This window comes from Chenopodium album, chromosome 26, assembly GCF_948465745.1.
Source record: "Chenopodium album chromosome 26, dcCheAlbu1.1, whole genome shotgun sequence".
NCBI lineage: Eukaryota > Viridiplantae > Streptophyta > Magnoliopsida > Caryophyllales > Amaranthaceae > Chenopodium > Chenopodium album.
In genome coordinates, this window is record NC_137859.1 from 10,498,953 (window position 1) to 10,522,698 (window position 23,746).

Consider the following 23,746-nt stretch of genomic DNA (forward strand, 5'->3'; position numbering starts at 1 on the left):
TATAATTGTACTTACTAACGAAACACCATATTAACCATGCATGAATCTTGAGTCCATACATACATTTTGGACTTTATGGGCCCTAGTTCTCAAAGATTTGTTTGGTGTATGACAGAATTCCTACTCAAAAGGCCTCTATTAAGTTGAGGTATCAACCAGTACAACCACCATATAAGGTGCACATTGTGCTCCCACATTGGAAGTTGAGGAGAACAAAGCTATCCTTTTATGGTGGTTGATGCCTCAACCTAGTAGAGGCCTTTTGTCCTACACCAAAGCAAATCCTTGCGAGCTATGTCCCATAGAGGACAATCTATCTCTACATACATAGTATTTTGTTAGTTCCTCATTGAATGTACCTAAATATAGATGAATTTAGCTATCATTATTGCAACACAATTCCTAAGAAAATGAGAAATCTCCATCAACTAATATTCAACAAATAAACCACCAAAGATGATTCAAGATTACAGCAATATACTTTAAAGTAAATCCAGACTACAACAATAGAGAATGGTGGCTTAAAGTTTTTACTATGAAGACTAGTTGTTGCTTTTCAAATCTTACTCATAACTTGCAAGCCCCTAAAGAAAGCTCATCCATACTTAGTCAACTTAGATCTACTTATTTAGCCGAACTTATTTAATCTTTTGAACTTTTTTTTAAATCAAACTAATCTAATATAAATTAAAATTATAATACTATCAAAGATAAAATTACTCGTAACCATTTAAGTGATGTTAACTGAACTCGAGTATACTTAATTTATAAACTCTGTATGAGTAAGAGCCTGTTAACATTTACTTAATTTCAGTTCAGTTCAGTTAAGCTCAAATTACTTCAGTTCAGTCCAACTCCTAATTTCCCTCTCTCATAAAATATTCATTTCATCTCCAATCAGTTCAGTTCAGTTCAATAAATGTGAACAGACCCTAATAAAATTTTGTAAAATTAATGAATACATGTCCAAGTATGGAAATCCTCCAAACATTTTCACTAAAATAACGATTCAACGCCAAATCCTAAATTTGAAAAACAGTTGCGCTTCGTTCTCATCATTACGTAAGCCAGACAACAAATCTCAACCATAATTCATTATTCATTCCACTCAACAAAAGCTCTCCCTCACTTTTTCTCGCGCTCTTTTTCTGCAATCCCAAATTTTAGGGTTAGGGTTCTTCAAAAAAATTAAGAAATCCTTCAATTTTTCCCCAAATTCCTCGTTCAAAGTCCTCAGAAATTCCACTACTCAAACAATGAGAACCAATTGTTGTCACAAATTACTGGCATTCAATCTGAAATTCCTCAATTTCTTGCAATTTTTCGTCGGATTTTCGACCGTAATCTACTCCGCTTACTTGCTAAATCAGTGGCAAAATCAAGCTCCGGTTGTTCCTTCACCTCCGCCTTCAGCTCCACCTCCGAATTATCTTCCTTCTTTTTACATCAATGGAGGATCGCTGGAAGTTGCTGATCAGATTGAATCTATTGATTTTGCCGTAAAATTAGTTTCAGGGTCCGAAATCGATTTGGATTCGCAGCTGCATTTTGTTCAGCTTCCTGCACCATGGTATAAATCTCTCAAAACCTCAGTAGTTTGCCATTTTGATTATTTGTTTTTGCTGAATTTTTACAATTATGTCTATTTATTATCTATTTATTTATTTATTATATATGTATTATTATATGATTTTACTAGTAAAAGATGTTTTCGATTGTTGTTGTTAGATTTGTCGACGATTAATGAAATATTAGTAAGCGAGATACGATTTATGTGGGTAGATGTTTTGAATTGATTCCATTTTCCATCTAATGATGCATTTAGATTATATGAGGAAATGTGGAACCGCTGGAACTTGTCCCTCTTCGCTTTATTTGTGTTAAGCTCATCAATGTGCTAAGCTTTGTTGTCGTAATGTATGCATCAACTCTAATATCCCAAAAACATGAAGCAAGAATTCTCGTAATGTACCACAATGAGAAGTAATGCATCAACTCTAGTATCCCCAAATTTATGACCTGAGAATTTCTGGCCAAGAAAACAGTAACAACTTTAACTAGTAAGAGTTGTTTTGCTGGGAAAGGCTAAATAATTCTTTCTATATATGTGTTCAATAGTCATGTTTTAAGCTGTGGAGTAGGCATATTGCTGTGTTCTTACATTTATTAGTTAGATTATGATAAGTGATAAGTGGCCAAATGCTTGAAAACATTCAACTATAGGGTCTAAGATTGGGTGATCAGATTGTATTAGAAGGCGTAAAGGAAGGTGGGACAATGCAAAGTGTCAGTGCTTCTGCCTTTTCCTGTTGTACATTGGCCAACCATAGATCTGGTGCATGTATATCAGTCTATCTTTTTAGGAGCGACAGAAAGAGCACTTCGATTTATATTGGGAATGCACCAACTTAATTGCAGCACTAATAAATAGCTTATCAACTTCTGGCAAGTTTAGAAACAATGGGTCGACATAAAGTTTCTGCCATTGGCAAACAGATTTGCTTGAAATTGTGAGATGGTATGTAGGAAACAAGAGCAACATTCTTGTCAGCTGATTTAATAAGTATGAAAATTTTCTCTAAGATGGCCGACTTGGCTGTAGAAATTATGTCATTTACATCTTAAATGATTAATTTAACTCTTCTGTATATTGACGGTACAGAGAAATGCTACCAGGGGATCTATATACAGAGATTAACCTCAAGATTTTTATAATCAAATGCCATATACCTCACTTATGCCTGTTTGGTAGTTAGTAACTCTAGGGGTTTGGAGTTTTGCTTTAGGGTTTTCACAATACCTTAAGGTCCTTAACTCTGTAAAGGAACCAAAATCTCCTCAGTGTAGATTTCATTTTTTTCCAATAATCATAATGTCTTTACTTTAATGCTGTTCTTTTTCCATTAAAACAGATTTGTAGTTGCATTCCTCTGTTTTGCTTATATGTGTTACACACCATTGTTATTGATTTAAAATTTCTGCTTACTGTGTGAATAAATTTATCTTCCTTATTTGATGACAAAACACTGTTAAATTGCCAACACCACTTTAATGGACAACCTTTTGTAATCAAACAACCGAAAATCAAACAATGACAAATATTTGTCGGTTGGAGCTAGAGTAATTTGTTTCGAGTAGTATGCAAGTATTACTTTATTAGTAATCATCTTTCTTTATCATATGTTTTATACCTTTCATTTGAGATAATTATTCTACTCAAATGTGTCATTACAGGTCAACTACATGAAATTGTATTAACTGAATTGATAGAGAAGCTACAGTAATTGAATGACGTATGGGTTTCATCGGGTTTTTTTTTTGGCAGGTTCATATACTTTTTAATGGTGGCTGGTGTTTTACTATGCTGCATGTCTTGCATTGGTCACATTGCAGCTGAAGGATTCAATGGCTGTTGCCTCTGCTTTGTATCCTTGGACAAATGTAAACAATCTGATGCCTTCTTTTAGCAAATGGTGCATTGTAGCAGGCATCAGCCAAAATTTTGTGTTTTATAAAATGTTTTAGATTCTTTAATGTTTCTATATGACGATGCACTTTAATGGCCTGTGATACTCATTATTGCCTTGAAGATCTCTCGGATCTTTGATACGGGGTATAATTTAGACGATGTTGTAAAAAGCAAATAGAACAGGTGTTTGTCCAGTAGTTATGTGACGTTTCCTTAACATGTAAATTCCTCAGTACATTTTCCTTGCAATTTTGCTAATATTACTTGAAGCAGCTGCCGTGGTTTTTATTGCAATTGATCAACATTGGGACAAGGTAAGTTCATGTAAAACAAATTAATTACCAGTGGCACCTATTGATGCATATATTAAAGGTCTTTTTTGTTTGGTTCTATACTCATAGTCTCATAGCATTTTTATTTGTCTTTCTTTGTTGTTCAGGATCTTCCGATGCATATATTAAAGGTCTTTTTTGTTTGGTTCTATACTCATATCATTTTTATTTGTCTTTCTTTGTTGTTCAGGATCTTCCATATGATCCAACTGGGGAGCTTGAGAAGCTTAAATCTTTTGTAAAAGAGAATATTGATATTTGCAAGTGGCTTGGCCTAACTTTGCTCAGTGTCCAGGTATATCATTATTTTTTGACATTTGGATCATAGTCCATTCTCAATTTTCCCACTACAGAAATATCCTGAAACTAGCTTCTTTATTTTATTTTATTTTTTAAAAAAAATAGCTTCAAGTCTTCAACCCCTTGATGACTGGTGCTGGTATCTGTTCTCCTCTAGTAATCTGTCATTCAGGATGCATAAAAACACAAAATGAATGCTTTGAACATATCTTATCCTTTTTTTTTGTTGGGTTCATGTGTGTTGTGCATATTATCTTGTATGAGGTAGAAGTATCTCAAACTATGTCTTGGTGTGGCTAAGATGGAGGAGAAAGCTATGAACATCTTTTAATTTATTTTTCTCTCTACCAGACAATATTATGGCCATTTTCAAGCAAAAGTTGATTGTTGCACAGCTGTAGGGGAGGAAAGTATTGTCCCTATAGTTTACACTGATTTTACTTTATTTTATTTTATTTATTTTTTATTTTCCTTGAACTGAAGATAAGGCCAAAAGTTATTAGTGTTTCTAACGAGAACTGGATAATAATATGAGGTTTGCGTTATGACATGCTCCCCTGATAGCATTGAGCTTTCTTTATGAGGCTTAATCATTCAGCATAACACAACCTAAACTTGGATTTGTGGCTTTTGAATACTTGGATATACTCTTCAAATAAAATTTGCTTTTGAAATGAGGTTAAATTAGCATGGAACAGTGACAGCACCTTTGAGAAGTGAAGTTGGTTGAAGAGATGGTGTACAAGTTGTGAACAATCAAGAAAGGAACACTAATGTGATTCCTTGTCAAACAAACTTGGTGACAATGAGGGCATGACAATGGGAAGTGGTGAAGTGCATTTGATTAAGAGTTGTTAATAAACCAGAATTTAGGATGGTGCATATATATTGCATTAAATCTTCAGAGTTCAGATTTTGAGCTCTATAATTTTGTGGTACAAGTCATCATATATGCTACCAGCCCATGCATGCAATTATGAGTTATGACTGCCTACTTGTCAAGATGAGGATGAATTATTCATAATGGAATTATGATATTCTTTGCTATTGTGAGTTGTGGCCTACGTGTAGTACAATCATATATTATAATATGGGACACTTCAATGAGTTCAATCCTCTGGATTATCTTATACTTATTTTTGTGAGAATAACATTATCTTTCTAGTAGCTGTATGTCCTAGAGACAAGGGATAATTAGAGATATTGACAAAGAATATTCAGAGAAAAGTGTAACATCACTCACATGTTTTTAGATGATAAACAGTGCATTTACTATGAGATAGATTATTAGTAGTGTAGAGCTTAAACTATACACTGTTTGTTAGTAATAAATTTGTCAAAAGAATGCAAGAGTAGTCCAACAATCAAGATGGAAGTTTTGGTACACTAAGGATGAGCCTGTGTTGCCGAAAGAGGATTGAGTTGGAAATATAATATGGCAGTTCTGCAAACATGAAACTCCAAGGGCTTTTGGAATTGGAATGTCTTTCCAGTATCAGTATACTGAATAGTGAATGAAAGCTTCTGTTCCATGGTTGTGAGGTGTCCATGTTATAATGTTTACCTGAGGAGAAACAAGCTTGAAGAATTTGAGGATGGTTTTGTCAATGTTGCGCATTCAATATGTTGAATAGGTTTGGATACTTGAATGCTGAGGACATGTTACGAAGAAAAAATGGCCCAATCATTCTGTGTTTTCTTAAATACTCTTGCTATGTAGTATGTACTGCAGAACAGCCCATTAAAGTAGTAAAATAATACAGAAAATGCTTCTTCTGGGCCCCTGGCAGCAACTCAATGATGAAAACTTCTTTGAAATGTGCTTTCTCTGCTACTGGTAGTTGATTTCTTTTTCTTCCATCTTTTCCCCTTTGATATGATAACCATTGTAGAACTCCTCAATGTTAACAGCCTTGTGCTTTGATATTGTGGAATTTTATCAAAAATATAGTTTTTGGTATTGTTCTCCTTAGCTTGCATTGTCCCACGTTGTATTCATGCTGAATTTTGTTTTCCATCTCTTCTTCATTGGTCCTGCTGCGTCATGTAACTGTAGACCCTTCTTTTATTTTTTATTTGTTCTCATTTGTGTCTTGTAGATTTCGATAATTGTCGTATATACAATGCTTCTTACTTTCCACCTTTCAGTCTTTCACCCACTAGAAAATGGTCTCTTTTCACATATATGTAGTTGTTAACTACTTCGATATATACTGCATATGTACTAGAAACTAGCTTTTGCATGTTTTATACAGTTTCGTGCAACTGGGACTCCGGGAGATTCAGATTGAAAAAAATGTTCCGTCTTCACATGTTTTTATACATTAGTGATAATATAGAATCAAGTAGATATGACTGCTTATAGGAAATCATTTGAGTGTTCACATTGAAGGAAAGGGTATAAGTGGTTTTATGAAGGCTATCCAATGGAAGGGTAGTAATATCAAAAAAAAAAAAAAAAAAAAAATTCTGTTTAAAATTTACCCTCTGATTTTAAACAAATACAAGTGAAAAGTTTTCACAAAATTTGTACAGAGGACACAGGATACTGAAGAAATAACGGAGGGAGTGATCATTTAGGAAGGATAGGAAATGCAACTGAAAGTTTACATGAAGGGGAAGAGAAATATTACTGTCACTATTTATTTCCTAGCCAATAATCAAGAGGTGCAGCCTCTGCAAATTTTAGTATCTAAATATGAGCAATTCAAGAATCATGTAATGATGGCATTACACACCTCATGATTGTTGACATTTATGAATCATTCTAGTGTACATATTTGTACCAAAGCAGCAACCTAATCATGGCAGCAATCTAAAATAATCATTCAAGTTATATGATGGTAGTCATGTTTTGGGATCAATAATCATGAATTCATTATAGATGTCAAACCTTAGCGAGGAATTTTGAACTGCTTTATGTATCGTGTCATAACATCATAAACATACTTGTGCAGCTGAATACAAAGAAAATACTACTCCCTCCGTCCCATATAAGTTTGTTAGTTGCCTTTTGCGCTTTCTTTAAGAACAATATTTTAATATAATAAAAATAATTATAAGTAGATGGATGGAGAAAAAAGAGTAAGTATTAAGATATAGGGAGAAAAAACAGGGTTGAATTGAGGTAGAGATAAAAGGGAAAAATATTGTTTCAGTTAAGCCATTTGATTTCAAAATACTGTTTTTTTGGTACAATCCAATGCAGTAATTTGTAGTTTATTTTGGGACCTCCTGCGTAGAATGATACTTGTTTTTTTATAAAAATGTCAATATCTTTTGGGACTTGATTGCATATGTACTATTTGGTTTTCATGTTTTCAGTTCTCTGACCGTGTAGTCAGTTTATTATTTAACTTAGGCATTGTCGGTCCTGTTATCTTTGGTCCTACGAGCTATGATTCATACTCCAAGAGAAGACTCTGATGTTGAGGATGGTAATGCTGCTGGAAGAGATAGAATAAGAGAGCCACTGCTTTACTCTCAATCAAATCAATCGTCCTTGAAGGGTGAAGGAAGGGGAACTTTTTCTGACATCTGGACGACCCGGATAAGACAGAAGGTACTTGCTTTAAAGGAAGCTGTTAGATTTTTGCTTTAATGATACTTTTTTGTTTTTCTTCTGGAATTCCTATTAAGTTGTTCTGAGTACATAACTTCTGAGTCTTGACAGGCTGAGATTCTGAAGTGATAGGCTGTTGGGAATTTACCATTTACAGTTCTTGCTGAAGTGATATGACACATGTTTTGATGCTTCTTGATTAGTGCTATTGAATATGCTAGATATGCGAAATGCAGATACCAATTTTTTTAAAATAAATATGCTGGATGAGGAATGGAGTTTAGCTATGCTTTATATAAAAAAAACTTGATTTATAACTGCACCTGTTTGATACCATCTTCATCAAAGTTACGGATTCTCACGACAAAATAAATCCTGAGATTATTTATCACAGAAATGACTTGGTAAGGCATGACTAATTGGCACAAGTGCACAACCCCCCGCCCCGGGGGGCATGAAGTTTTCTCCTGTCCCTGGCTTACCTATTCTGTAAACCCTTTTCCTAACTGGCTAACTCCCTTCACATAACAATAATTATGTGTTTGCATGTTCTCAACTCTACTAATTAGCCATATTGTCAAGAAATGTGGCAATGTTTCTGGATCCTTTCTTGAATATCTTTCTAAATGGATATATTGTTTAGATACAACTAATACCTGTTGTGTTTAGAGATGAAATCAGTATACTTGGATTTTGTTTTCTTGTTTTTAGTTCCATTATTCTTGTTTTCCTTTAATGATATAGATTCTTGTATAAGCATGTTGTAGTAGCTCGTGTGTCAACTATTGTGGTGCAGTGGCTTTCAAAATTGTTTTACTTGGAATTTTATTCAATGTGCACTGCCAATGGAGCATGGTGTCCCTGCATCTCAATTTTGGGGTATACTAACTAAGATCCATTTTTATTTACTGTGGTGCAGTATGGATTGAACAATGAATCATCCCAAAACCAGTCTCTGAATGCATCATCTAGTGTAAACTCCTAATCTTCAATAAGGCGAGTATCATCCTGAAGAAAGAAGAGAAGTGGTAATTTTCATGTTCGGATCAGAGCTAATTGACCTTCTCAGTGTACAGTTATCCAATAACCTTCATTTTTTGTTGCAATTCCTGGAAATAGCCTTCTGCATGATGTGATATAAATCTAATCAAGCGGTGTTCTATTCCCCATTTTTAAATTTACTGAACGGCGTAAGTAGTTACGTGTGAAGTTTTGGAATTTTAGAAAAACAGTTTCATTGTATAGGTACTGCAAATTGTCAACTGGGAGAATAGACTTGCAATATTGCAGCTGTAATTTGTTGTGCGCACTCATGAACTCTAGGAAGATCTCATGGGTCATTCATTGTTTGCCTTAATTAGGCAATCCTGTTAACTCATTTTCATGTCCTTAATCAATCAACTGCGCAGAAGTTCTTTAATTAGACAACGCTGAAATTTTTGCTGGAGAAGTACTCTGGTAAGCAGTCTCTTTCTGAACATCTGGAATCACTCAAATGCATGTACTTTGTGAACACCACTATAACAGATTGATTATTAGTTCATTTATATCCATACAACTACCGATCAGCCACTACCCCCTCTTCCCCTGATGGTTAAATGGTTTGAAGGCATAATCAAGCAATTTCCACTGTATGTCAGGGTGTACGAAAGAATAATAACGCCAAGGCGGCACATATGCTACTACTCTCTGATCAAGTTTGTTAAAATACAAGTATCTGATTATTAATACTGAATATTGAGAACTTGTCAAAAATTTGCAGGTGTAGAGTAAAAACTTCAGAACTAGTTCGAATAACAGTCTGGTTGCAATTACAGTAAATTAATTTCACGAATCAGTTTCGTTCTTTGCCTTAAAGAGCAACCTCTATGAAGTTAGTGTTTTTGGATGAATATTAATTACTTGCAATTTGTTGTTAAGGTTTAATTAAAGTAGTTGATAGAATTGTGCATGTTCAGCTTAAGAAGCAGGGCTTGCATACATCTCTTTCAGACAGCTGGGTTAGCTCATCGAAACGATATTGTTCCCAGAACAAAACAGGCCCACAGTAGTCACTGTACTGCAAGCCTGTAACCCCTCGTACATTCATTTTGCACCTGCAATTCTGTCCTGCTTTTTTTTCTTCTTTAATTCTAGATCCCTTGTAGTTCTCCTGGGACCATAATTTGGAAGAGTGGCTATTGAAGAGGTTCAGGATGTTAGAATCTACCCTGTGCCGAAATGTTTAATGTAAACTCGGTCAGTTGATTTGTGTGCACGTCTTGCTTATATTGATATATCAGGATTAATTCGATGTTTAGGCTGTATTGTTTACAGAAAAATAGGGGTATTGAAATTGTGTCTAGTATCATATGATCATCCCCTCTTCTGATGAGTATTTGGAGAACTCTTAAGCACAATCAAGATCAAAGCAGAAGTGATAAAACCTTCATTAACGTCAAGATCATCCCTGTTTTTACTGTCATGCTTCTTACCGGCCAATACACATCAAAGTTTACTTAGCTTACGAAATTAGGAAAGCTTAGTTATGGGAATAAAATCATAAAATATTTAAATGTTTACTGGGAATAAACTTCTATGCCAAGTAATAATTACGTAAAATTATTTCTTAGTTAAATAACTACTTTCTGTTCTGGCATTTCTTAAGATCTTCCTATTTATTGTAAATAAAAACCAACAATAGAACGTGTTTCTTTTTTTTTAACCGTTTGGGTGGGGAAGAGAAAATTGTTAATTTATACTACCTCCGTTTTACATTACATGCAACAATTGAATTTTTTTTTTATATATATCTCACGAAATCCAGTTGGACATAATGTGAGAAACGGATGTAGTATGAATATTAAAAACAGTCTGAATGAATCTATGACGCGGTAAGTAATATCAATGAAGAACATACCTAATGGAAACTGGGAAAATCATTAGAGAATGTAGGTAGTAAACCAATTAATCAACAGAGAATGTAGGGAGTAGACCATCAATGATCACTATCCCAATGTAATGCAATCTAGCCAGTACTCAATGGCACCACAACACATACAGGCACGAAACACATTGTCTATCATTGAGAGTGAGGGATAGCTCAAGTGGTTAGAGCTTCCCTTCCGTTCCCAGGAGATCCTGGGATTGATTCTCACCCCGCCCTTGTGGCTTTCTTAACACCCAAAAAAAGGAAAAAAAAACATCATCTATCATTCACTAATACTTTGTAAGCATTGATTCTTCAAACGACGGAAACCAACAATAAGGAACCTCTAAAATCAATATAAATGTGATTTTTATATGCTCGTTTTGCATTAAAAAAAATTTGTTTTTCTTTCGTGCAAGAATAATATTCTTCTTTCTTTACTATTCCTCGAGTGTGGACCCTTCCATAAATCATTATCGGAAAACTTAAAATCTTGTTTTTCAACAAAAGAAAATCAAATTAATCATTTAAACCCTAGTAGAAATTAAAATTACACATCCAACGTTTGGTAATTCCCTTGCCATTCAATAATTTTTTTTTTTAATTTTTTTTTTAATTTTTTTTTTTTTTTAATGCAGGCCCTCTAAATTAATTGACAAAATTCCAAACAAAGTAATTAAAAAAAATAATTAAATAAAATAAAATTACAATTAACTAATGAAGATTGAAGAATGTAGGCCTATATATATTAATGGATTTGGTAGTTTCTTGTTAAAAGGCAATACTTTAGGGCCAAGTTTTAAAAGGCAAATAATCATTGTTTTTCTTTTTAAGTGGTGGGGTTTGCTTAGATTACAAGACTTTTTAGCATAATCAAATAAATGGACCAACAAAACAAATGTAATGCCAACAAAAATCGGTGATTTATAATTTAATTCAATTGCACCATTGTTTTCTGGTTAAAAAAAATAAATATTCATATGAAGTTAATTGCACGTTGTTATTAAACACTACTCCATGAATTCTGGACTTGTTAGTTAGCCCATCATTCACGGGCCAATTTCTTAAATCTGTTGATACATGGGCTACAAACAAAGGTAAAAACAAAAAAAACAAAAAAACAGGTGACATTTATCTAATGTTAGGGTGATTTTTTGTCTTTTAATCATTTTAAAATAATTTTACATTCGCTATTTACAATAGACAAGGAGCCGTTAAATAATGTAAAGAAGATAACTTTACACTATCTTACAATATTTATAACATACTCATCTTACTAAGATTTATCAAAATTTACCAACAAAACGAGTTAAGCCATACACTTCTAAAAAAGACTCAACATAATTTCACAATTCAATCATTACAAGTTTACAACTTGCAAGTCCACCTCATTCAAAAATTTTGTTATTGACATTACTTGCAAAATTGAAGGTCCCAAAACATACCCATATCTCATGCACATTGTGTAGTAGAAGTTGCAATAATGCACTGTCACTTACCATATTGAATATTTGACTTAATATTACCCGATTATGCTCCATTTCTTTTTACTTTCAACTCGTCATATAGAAATAAAATTTAACAAAGAGACGAAAAAGAAAAAGTTAATACAGTTTTCATTAGAATAATTTAACTGTAACGTCTCAACAATCTACTAATAAAATTAATTTAACGACTTATCCATTTATCCACTTCAATATCTCTTGCATAATGTGTGTGGTCATGTGGTGAGTTGCAAGTTTTAAAAAAAATTAAAATTAAATAATTAAAAGTTTTTTTTTTTTTATTTAATGAAAAATATACTCTTGATGTAGAATGTAAGTATTTTCCTACTGAATGACATAAGGTGGTGGAAAATGCAACCACAGACAATATAACACCTACCAAATAATTTGGCCATTATTGTCATGTGCATGGCTTCTATTTTATAACATTTTTTTTTCCTTTTATTTTATAATATTTCTGATTGGAGAAATAAACTTCATGTCAAGTACATAATCATTTACTACTCATTAGTTTGGCTTTTGTTAAGGTGTTGACTCATGCTACTATCTACAATTAGCAATTTTATAAAAACTTTTTTAAAATTACTTTTATTGATATTTATTTTTAACTTTGACTTTTGCTCTGTTTCATTAGTAATGCAGGTTAAGGAAGACTTTCTTACCTTAATATTTAAAAAAGTTAAAGCATAGTCAGTATTCACACGAATGTAGTACGGTGTAGTAGTTAACTTTGCATTTAATAAAATTAATTTGTAATAAGAAAAATGCATCTATCTGTATTTTTACAGTCAATATATATACTACTCTGTAAACTAATTAAATTAAATTAAAGATGTCAAAAAAAATAAAAAATAAAAACTTTGCTATTGTACACTTGTGCTGTCAATAATAACTAATTTGGTCCAAGTCATAATGTTCATTAATGTATATGTGACCTTTGAGACTTTGAGTTAAAGCTATATTTTGATTAAAATAAAGAGTTTTGAGGTAATGAAATCAAAAGAATTTTTTTGTTTTTGTTTTTTGAGAGCACATTCAAAAGAATTTTGAATATTCACTTCTATAAAATCAAATGAATATTCAGTAAAGCACCCTTACTGCTATTAATTACAAATTACCTTTAAAAAATAAAATATTACGTATTACAAATTCCCTTCAAATTTAGGGTTTTCATTTTATTTATTTATTTATGATCATAACAGTATTGTTAACTTGTATAAAATGGAAAAAGAACTTCTTACATCTTAAAAGAATACGAGTATAAAAAAGGCATAAACTTTGTATCTTGTCGATATCCACAAATCCCACTTATTACTTCATTTTCTTACATAAAGCTTTCGTAATTTCATCATTCATGGTAAAATAAGTACAAAACAAAATATTCAAAATCATAAGAAACTAAATCGGTAAATGAGCACACACACTTCACACTTTGTATCTTAAATAGACAAACACTAATATCAATGACAAGCAAGCCAATTGACACATTGCAAATCCTACTAATTTCCAAACTTTTTCGAGCTAGATAGATTTACCAAGTATTCCAAAAATCTGACTTAAACTTCACTCTTCAAATTATATTACTAATACTATTTCCGTTTTACTTCATTTGCAACAATTTGACATAAAGTAGGGAAAATGTAATTTGAAATTTATTCTAGTTGCTCAATTCTTTAACCCGCACAGATTCATACAAGAAGTAAATCCGAATACTGATGTACCAACTCTGCTTCTAAACCCACCAACCAAGTTTGTTGTCTTTTGATTGTTATTGCACATTTGTACGACTCAGCTGACGCGAGACCAAGAGCACCCATGGCACCAGCCTACTAACCCGGCCTGAAGTTATCGAACCTGAAGTAACCCAACAGGCCAACGTGAACCGGAAGAACTCAGAGGTTGATATGAAAAACATAAAAATGAGAGATGATTTTTTTTTTTTTTTTTTTTTTGAGGAAAAGAGATGATATTGTTTAAAATGAAAAAGAATTTTTTTTTAACAAAGATCATTTAATGCCACCAAATATAACATATGCTAGGAGATATAAAATGATGGGGACAGATGACAAGAAACAGATCTTAATACCTCTCTCTATTTTATCTTTCCATCTCAAGTACAGAAGATATATGTATTAACCCAGAATAAATACACATTTTTGCAACAGGCTCCATCTAAACAGATCAGGAAAAACAAAAAGATTAGCAATGTTGAGTTAGTTACCATTGATACACAAAATAATTAACTTGGAATAATAATTTAATTAGGGTGTAATAAACAAAGATTACGGGGAAAAAACGAGGGACGAAAAAAGCACCCTTCTTTGTCTTCAACTGGTCCATTCAACCACAGACTCCTCTACAAGTTCTTCAAGAAGCTTCCCTTCGATTTCTTTGCCGATACTGTCAACTTGTAATCTTATTTGATCATTCCACCCTTTCCCTGTAACTTCTTTCCTCACCAACCTCTCTACCAAGCTGTGGTTGTCTCCACAATCAACTGAAAGGAACTTGACCTCGCCCGGCAGCAATTCCTTCATCCATGACCACACCTTGTCTGCCAATGCTGTCCCTGTGTCACTTTCCAAGCACCCGTTGCTAGGCCTAACACATGATCCACCCCAATGGCTAGCAGTGGTTCCAAAACCTGTTATGTCTACTAATGCTGCATTAACACAGTCAAAAACGAGCTTTCTGCATGATCTTAGCTGCCTCCTTTTCGCTTCGTGTAATGGCTCCTTGGCAGTCAGGTCGATGTATTTATCTCTCAAGAGGGGATCTAATGGGCTGTCAGGGGAATGCCATCTGGCCAAGTTTGAACCCACTTGTCCCTCATCATCGAGACCTGCCATCGTTAGTAGGGATTGAACTAAGTAAAGATATTCGACCTCATCATCCTCTGCTCCTGGGGATACAAACGGAGAACTTAGAGGATAGTTGGTGGACGTTTCTGCGAAGGATTCTTCCCATGATAAGGTCCTTGCAATTGATCCGATTGGAGGTGATTTATCAATCAAATTAGACTTGCCAAGACTCAGAGAAATCTGCTCTCCTGTTTTATGAAAGAATGAGAAAATTTTTGGTCAGTGATAATGGACAGTAAACATAAAAAAATCATGTCCAAAAAACAGAAAAGCTGAATACCATGCAAATGAGAGTCAATGCTACGAGAACAGCCAAGTAAGGCACTGTCATCCTCTTCAAACGGAGCTTCGAGGACTGAGATAGGGCTAGGTTGTTCCTGATTCTCCCCTTGAGTTATAGGTGCCCCTGGCTGGGATACAGCAAATCCCTACAAAACCACAGAACATACTTAAAAACATGCAATTTGTGATTGAAAAAACTTCGACGGAATACCCAGATAACAAATAGAAGTTATTAAATGATATAAACAAGACAAAAATAAATTTATAAATCTTCCATAGAAAGCATTGGTAATGCAAAAGCAGCAAGGCATACAAACAAAATTTAGTTGCAAAACATTATACGGAGTACAAGACTACAAGTCATTTGAATCATATTTACCTGCTGAGAAGAAATGCCTTTCCCAAGTCTTGTATCACTAAGATTCGTCATAACAGCCCCACTATGCAACCGCGAAGTTGGAGAGAGAACCCCCTCAGAATGATTATTGCTTGTTCTTCCAGGAGGTGCCAGGAATCCGGGAGTTTCAGCTGCTGCCAATTGAGATTCATCATTAGAAAGTGATTTGCTGGACTTCTCTTTCCTAGATTTTTTATTCCTTGAGAAAAACAAGCTTGTGACCTTCCCAGTGAATGAGGTCTTTGATGCCTTTGCCTTCATTAATTCCTTCGAAAAATCCCCCTTGCAATGTGCTGGATCGGCGACTTCAACATTCAGCCTTTCTCCATAAGCTGTAGATGAAACAGGGACTGATTTTGATCTCAAAAGATTCTTGGGAGAATCAGCACCACATTCTCTTGCATCCATATTGCATTTCAAGCATGAAGTTGATCCCCTGGGATCTTGATCTTTATTGTTGTCCTCAACCTCACATATTTCAGAGTTCTTGATATCAGAAAGTGCAAGCATTTCACCAAGTGTACTGGAACTTCTTCGAATGTGCCGTTGGTCCTGATTATTATTGTTGTTGTTTCCATGTGATGCCATCATGGCCCATCTCTCAGAAAGTCTCTTTTTGGCTTCTCTACAAACTGACGACTCTGGGGAATAAGATGCACGGCTGAAAGATGACGAAGAAAATGGGCTACCAAATCTATTGACATAATCCCAAGAATGCCTCGACGTTGGAGACATAACTTCAGAATCACTAATATTTTCAGCTGCAAATTCATTTTCAGATTTTTCAAAAGAACTTTCATCCCCTGTATAGCCATTAGAAAATACAGAAGAAAGTAATGTTTCATCTCTTCGATGACCTGCCAGATTCTCACGCATCTGTTGCGTGATTTCCTTTGCCACTTCCCTTGCTTCTCGGGCCTCCTCATCCTCTGGTTCTTCAAAGAAATTTTCACTCGGTAGAACCCGCGGAGAGGATGGGGTTGAAGAGATTACTGCCTTAGGTTCATTGGCCTTAGCAGGACTAGGTTTCAGCACCACTATCCGGGTGGGCTGAATAGGAGGACTATCACTAACTTTCCAAGACGATATAGTAGGCGGAAATCCCCTATGCTGGTTATCCCATGCATTGACCTGATTTGACGAAACTTGCTTCTTTACTTGCTTTTCATTCCTCTTAGCTGGTGCATCAAATTTGTCATCGCCCACCATTTTAGAAGGTCGGAGGACAGTAATACGTTTGGTTTCTGGAGATGGAGAGATGGATTCACCTATAATGAACTGCTGAGAAAACAAAGAATTTGGCTCTTGAAGAACTTTGAGAAATAAGTCACCGTTGGAACTCAACACATCTAAAGCTTCTTGGAACTCCTTGGTTTGTCGTAGCTTCTCATCCGTGGAAAGACGTTTTGCTTCCATAAATTTTTGACGAATGAGTGCCAACTTTTTTTCATTCACATTTTCAGCAAATCTACCCTTTTGAGGCGATTTATCTCTTCTACAGTTTGTTCTTTGAGATTGCTGCCAGATCTCAAATATATCTTTATATTCATCCTGATCTCGATAGGGATAAGCCTCACTATCAATTTGCTTGTTGAAAAAGTCTGGTTCTTCCTGCCAATATCCTACTGGTATCTCTGAATGACTTGTTCGATAATAACCTCTTGATTGAATCCTCTGGGGAGCAAAATCAGGCTGTTGCTGAGGAATTACATCAAGTCCCATCAACTTTGCTACCACATTAGGTGGCTTCTGTTTTAATTCCAAGTCCTTTGACATTTCTTGAGCTATTAACATTTTTACGGGAGTTCCATTAGTTTTTCTATTCGATGAAGACCTCCTTAAGTCGGAGACCATCTGTAAGTCAAAGAAACCACAAAAATAAGATTAGAATACAAACTTGACTACCCATGATAATTCTGCAAAAATTCGGACAGCAAAAGGAATCTATTAAACATCACAAAAATCTTCTATTTACCACTTTATCTTCCATCTCATCTGCATTAATGCTCGACATCCTAGAGACATCAGATCGACATCTTGATAAAGAAGAACCTGCAAGTTAATCAACTTATTGTCAATAGAGCTAGCTCCATAGTCTTTACACAATATATAGATTTGCAACCATTTTATGAAGAAAATGTTAGTTTGACAGCACAAACTCCACAAAAGCAGCAATGAAGGACAATATATATATATCATGTAGAAGAAGATGTAAATAATCAGGTAAGGATAAACAAAAGACATTTCATGTTCAAATGAGATAATATGGTTTTTTTTAAATTTTTTTTTTTTTAAAAAAAAAAAAAGAAAGAAAGAAAGAAAGAAACTTGCTAACATTCAAGAAACAAAAGAAATACTAAAAAGGATATATACATATATTTTTTTTTAACAGCATCATAATTGCATAAACAAAGACTAACACATATTACAAATAATGGATATGGACTCATGATAACTCAATTGATGCTAGCATGCTACAAAAACGTAGTATTCAATGGTAGTTTTCAATTATCTGTAGCAAAGGAGATTCCCATAGAATATGGTGCACCCCTGCATGTAATCAAGCCAAGAAACTTGGATTTCGAATCATCCAAGCTAACTTCTACAAGCTTAAGTTAAAGTATAAGTTGGTTGCCCAAAATACAATATTAGACAGTACGAGTAAAAGCAATCACCGTCATTATACGGCTTGTCAGTGAGAAGCCGGTTTCCAGACATGCCGGAAGTTAAGTCGAAGAGGTTGATCATTCTTCCCAAACATCCTGGCACAGCTTTCTCAGAACCACGAGGTTTACCATTCAATTGAATCCCATTCATTTGAGCACCTGCAACAATATGTTTCAAACCTTAATCCCTCTTTATCACACAGTAGTAGCCGAAGCACAATATGAAATCACTTTACACTGTTTACAGAGCTAAAAATGGGACAAAATCAGAGCATTTAAAGCACAATAATCAAATTTATGATTTTTCAGTCCTTTGCAGAAACAATGCATCAATTCATACATAATTTTGCACACCAAAACAAAGCACTAACAGCAAACACAAGAACTGAGATCAAGTATCATATAAAAACTGTCTAACCATTGAAAGTACTAACAAAGTGGCAACCTTCTCCACCATAAATGCATGTACTCGACATTCCCGCATAGAATGAAAGAACAAACAGCAGCTCAGACAGCAAAGAATAAGAGCTAAAACATCTCGAGTTTAGTTCGAAACACAGACGGGTAAGTTTCGAGAAAGATCAAATACAATGCCCACAACTTGCATCCAGGAAAACAAAACCCCATATAAACCTCCTCCTCAACAAAGACCTCTCAATGTCAGCTGAAAAAACTCACAGAAAAAGCAGAGGAACAAACAGGAACAAAAGCATAGAAGAATAAAAAAAAAAGGAATTTGCAGATTAATCAGAATTATAGGGACTAATCCACTGATTTCTACTGTATACCCAAATGATATTTCACATCAAAGCGAAATAGAACACCAACTATCCGCCAGCGTAAATCTCAAGGAAATCAATCAATCACAATCCTACAAAATTTATATTAGAATTAAATAAATAAAACCCATCTTCAGCATGATTATTCAACCCACATTCTAATCCAACCACCATGAAAAAATAATAATTAGCTTGATTCTGGGAACTTTTACAACCCCAATATTGTAATCATTGACAAATCATACACTAAAAGTAAAACAACTATACTATTCATATTGAAAATTTAAAAAACTATAAAAACTAAAAAAAAAAAAAAAAAGAATTGATCCAGTGAAAAATTGGTTGATTGAGACCTTTTCAGTGATATATGGAGTGAATTTAAGCACATACCCAGTAAATTTAAGAACTTACCCAGATATAATTTCACATCAAATTTCAGAAATCTCAAAAAAAAAAAATTAAAACAATTCCCAGAAATCCCCAAATTACTCAACCCACATTCCAATCTAGCCACTAAAAATTGAGAAAATTAGCTTGATTTCACCCACAATTGCATAATCAGTAAAGTATACAATAATAACCCAGCCCAAAAAACAACAAAAAAACTATTATTATTAATTAATAATTAAAAAAAATAAAAGGGGAAAAGGCAAATTACAAGAAAAGCTGAATTTTTCCAAAAAGCAGCCAAAAAAGAGAGTAAAATAAAGACAGTACACTAAACAACTAGAAAAAAAAAAAATGCAAATTAAAAAGGAGATAGATTCTGCAAGTACCTCAGAAAAGCTAGAAGTGAGATCGGATGAGTAAAGACAAATCCAGTAAAATTAGAGTAAATTAAATCGAACCCAGAAAAATTCTCAGAAAACCCAGAAAAATGCAGTTTTGAGAAGGAAAAATAGTGAAGAATAAATGGACATTGTTTTCCGGTGGGTAGGTAGCGGCGAAAGTACGGCGGAATACACGGCGGTGGAAATGGTGGTGGTAGAAAAAAGAATGAAGAGAGTGAAAAACTAGAAAATAAAAATGGGGTATTTGTTTTGATTTGGAATAGTTTGGGTTTAAGTTAAGTTTTTCTTTCACACTACTCTTTTTCTTGCAAGTCTTATCGCTTTCTCTCTCCTAATTTTTTTGTGTGTTTGTGAGAAAAGTGGGATGATTTTTTTTTTTTTTAAGAAAATATTTTATTTTATTCTATTCTATTCTATGGAGTACTATTTTTTTTTTATTACAAGTAATTCTTATTAAAATAATAATAACAATGTTGGGTTTTGTCTTACTCACTTTGGGAACACATTAGCACAAACCGTGTAACATTTAGGTTTATTTAATTTTTAATTAATTTGATTGTTTTTTTGTGAGTGAAATATACTACGTATAACGTGTGAGGATTTGAGGGATGTGGGGTTAGTTAATGAGTTTAGTTGGGATTTATTGTAAAGTTTTGATTACGGAATAAGGGGAAGAAGAAAAGGAGTGATACAAGTTTTGTAGACTTTTTATTTTGTTTTATGGAGTGTAAAAATGGAAATGTGTTTCAATAAAAACTTTTGAGTTTTGATCATGATCAAAATAATTATTAAAAAGTTATGGAGTTTTATATATTTAGTTTCATTTTTTTTTTGAAAGAAACCCAAACGAGGGCTACTACTGTTTTAAAACACAAGGTGAGAAATTATGGAGTATTTCAATGTGATCTTTTTGAACGCCAAATGTTTACTCACAATAAGTCCTCATAATGGATAATAAAATTAAATAGAAAAATCTTCGAACATGCTAAAATAGTAAAATGGAATGTTTAGCCTCTTTAAGATTTATGTCAAGATGATAAGAAGGAAAGTAATGTATATAACTAAATTTAAACTATATAATAGGATATTATTAGAGTACTATTATAAGTTTTTAAGGAAACTAATTTTTGAGTTTTGTAACAAAAAAAATAAAAAAATAAAAAAAATTAACTTATTTAATACGGAGTACTTTTTTATTACTTCCTACACCCTCCATTTTTTTATATGCGTCACTTTGACAATTGCACTATTCAAATACTATGGTTGACTTAATTTTTTCACCTTTAAAAAATAAATAAATATTATTATATAATATATCATTAGATTTGTCATAATGTCTAGTTTCATAACATATTTTTGTTACAATTTTTACTAATACACAATTAAAGATATTAATGGCCAAAGTAGTGTCTCGACAAATGTGCTGGTCAAACTGATGCGCATATATATATATATATATATATATATAAACAGAGCGAGTATAACACAAATCTCTACTATGTAAACTAGGAGGGAGGGAAAGTGAAAAGTTGGTGTCTAACTTCACCAACTATTGAATTATTCAAAACTGCCCCTATAAAAGCTAAGGGTCTGTTTGGTATCATAGTGTTTTTCCTTTTTTGGATTTTTGTTTTTCAAAATCATATGATACATGTCATATAATGAATTAAAAATTGGTCAAACTTATTAAAACCGTAATAAATTTGACGCTGTCAAACTTTGTACACATGTCAATTCACTAATTTGGCCTAAAATTCAAATATAAATATTATTAAGAATATATATAAAAAAATTGATATTATGAAACTTTATATTAATATTTTTATTTTAGGAAAACACATTAGGATAATTTTTCAATCATTACCCAAAAAGGGTGTCGTAATTTTGAAACAAAGCCCCGGCGGAATCAACTTAGGGCCTGTTTACATTTACAAAACTGAGCTGAACTAAACTGAAAACTGATTGGAACTGAACTAAACTAAGCTGAAAAGAATATTTTATGAGAGAAGGAAATTAGGAGCTGGACTGAACTGATTGGAGCTTAAATGAACTGAACTGAACTGAACTGATTGGAGCTGAACTAAATTGAACTGAAATTAAGCTGAAGTGAACATGCCCTTATGCCTTTTTCTTTTAACCTGGTCTACTCCGCTCTATTTTGCTCCGCTCTACAGAGCCCTACTCTGCTCAATCTGTTGTTATCTACTTTTTATTTTTTATTACATGATTGCTAATATCTACTTATTTAGTATTAATGATATGTATATAAACAATAATTAATAATTATCAATTAATTATTACCAATTAATAATTAACAATTTCGGATTGAGTGTTAGGAATTCATCAATCAGCCCAAATACGAATATGATTCACTCTACCAACCCATCATGTCACACCTCTATCTAGAACCCATTTTGCTTCAAAAAATTCCCCTCCAAGTGACTTGCCTCTAAAAAAGAAACACGAGGAAAATAGCTTGCCTTTAGAACACGATGCGATAGAGATTCCAGGTATATGGCTGACCGCCAAACTTGTTCGCCAAGCTTGTTAATTTGCTCAATTGAACAATTTTAGTCTAGGAAAACCCAATCCTCCTTCCAACTTTAGTTTACACAACTTTTTTTATGCTAGCCAATGAATCTTTATTTCTCCTTTCTTTTCACCGCATCACAATTACGAAATAAGAGAGTAAATCTCATCACAAAAAGAGGACAAAGTGTATAAAAATATTCACCATGTAGGTAGGAATAGATTGGGTCACTATTTTATCAAAGATTTCCCTACTCGCTTTTGAAAGACTCATCCCCCTCCATCCCCGCAAATTCTTCCATAATTTCTCATTTATTCCTTTGGTGATGCACTTTTCTTATCTTCCCACCACTGATGGTAAACCCAAATAATTTTCATGGATGTCCACAATTTTCATTCCCAATGACAAAGCAATAATATGTCTTCTCCCCTCATCAACCCTCTACTGAACGAAACTGTTGTTTTGCCAAGATTTCCCAATTGACCTAAAGATCGCTCATAGAATTGAAGGACTTAGCTTCTTTGATCACATTTGCTTTTTCCATTATAGATTTACCGAAAATGACACAATCACCCGCAAATAACAAGTGACAGACAAAGGGAGCCGAACCAGCAACACAAAGCCCATGTAATACCCCAATTTTCAAAGACTTCCTTAACAAACTTGAGAAGGCCTCAAAAATAAAGAGATATGGGGAGATAGGATCCCCTTGTCGGATGCCCCGACCCAACCTAACTCCTCACCCGGTTGCCCGTCCCATTCACCTACATTAAGAACCTCGCCTACACCAATTCATTCCATGGCTTATTATCCACCACCCCTCTTCAAAATTCAACGTTTCCAAAAATTTTCTTGAAAATCCCATTCTACCCTATCATAAACTTTAGGCATAACCAACTCAAGAGAAAAATTACCTTTTCTAGACTTCATATCAACAAGATGCATCTTCCTTTTAAAGCAATTATGAGGGGTATTACATACACCCCCACTTGAGAATCGTAACACCCTCGTTGCGCCTGGAAAGCTAGGGACTCCAGTATTACGCCTAATGGCAACTGGGTAGCCAAAGTGTTACATGCAGTCTGGATATGGCCAAATAGCCCCAAAATTCTCCCTTGCTAGGCGAGTAACATAGGATTAATTATCCTTGATCAGCATGCGGTCGCAAGGTTGCTCTAATACCATTTGTAACACCCTGACCCAAACAAATTAGGGAGGGGCCTATTGTCGCGAAATGAGCATCAAGGGCCAACAACTGACTGCACAGACCAACACAATTCATTCTAGCGCATTTTTCCTCACTCATGCCGATGCTCACCACGGGAAAACTTTCCAGGAGGTCACCCATTTCAAGATTACTCCCA

At 34.0% G+C, this 23,746-nt stretch overlaps 2 protein-coding genes across 3 annotated transcripts; one reads left to right on the forward strand and one right to left on the reverse strand.

Annotated features, from left to right (window-relative positions):
* The first annotated feature begins 1,117 nt into the window (after positions 1-1,117).
* LOC145617694 (tetraspanin-18-like) lies at positions 1,118-9,355 on the forward strand. The gene is made up of 6 exons (XM_081672433.1): positions 1,118-1,570; positions 3,326-3,425; positions 3,703-3,783; positions 3,992-4,096; positions 7,463-7,663; positions 8,583-9,355. The coding sequence occupies exons 1-6, from the start codon at positions 1,257-1,259 to the stop codon at positions 8,646-8,648; spliced, it is 867 nt and encodes a 288-aa protein (XP_081528559.1). The 5' UTR covers positions 1,118-1,256; the 3' UTR covers positions 8,649-9,355.
* Positions 9,356-14,130: 4,775 nt separating this feature from the next.
* LOC145617401 (uncharacterized) lies at positions 14,131-20,223 on the reverse strand. Of its 2 annotated transcripts, none has more exons than XM_081672101.1 (6): positions 18,701-19,552; positions 18,292-18,441; positions 17,592-17,668; positions 15,599-17,470; positions 15,218-15,365; positions 14,131-15,125 (listed from the first exon to the last, which is right to left on the reverse strand). In XM_081672101.1, the coding sequence occupies exons 1-6, from the start codon at positions 18,756-18,758 to the stop codon at positions 14,404-14,406; spliced, it is 3,027 nt and encodes a 1,008-aa protein (XP_081528227.1). In that variant the 5' UTR covers positions 18,759-19,552; the 3' UTR covers positions 14,131-14,403. The 2 variants fall into 2 exon arrangements, with proteins under 2 accessions (XP_081528227.1, XP_081528228.1); XM_081672102.1 differs by lacking the exon at positions 18,701-19,552 and adding an exon at positions 19,838-20,223 and having other exon boundaries at positions 14,132-15,125.
* Positions 20,224-23,746: the final 3,523 nt, after the last annotated feature.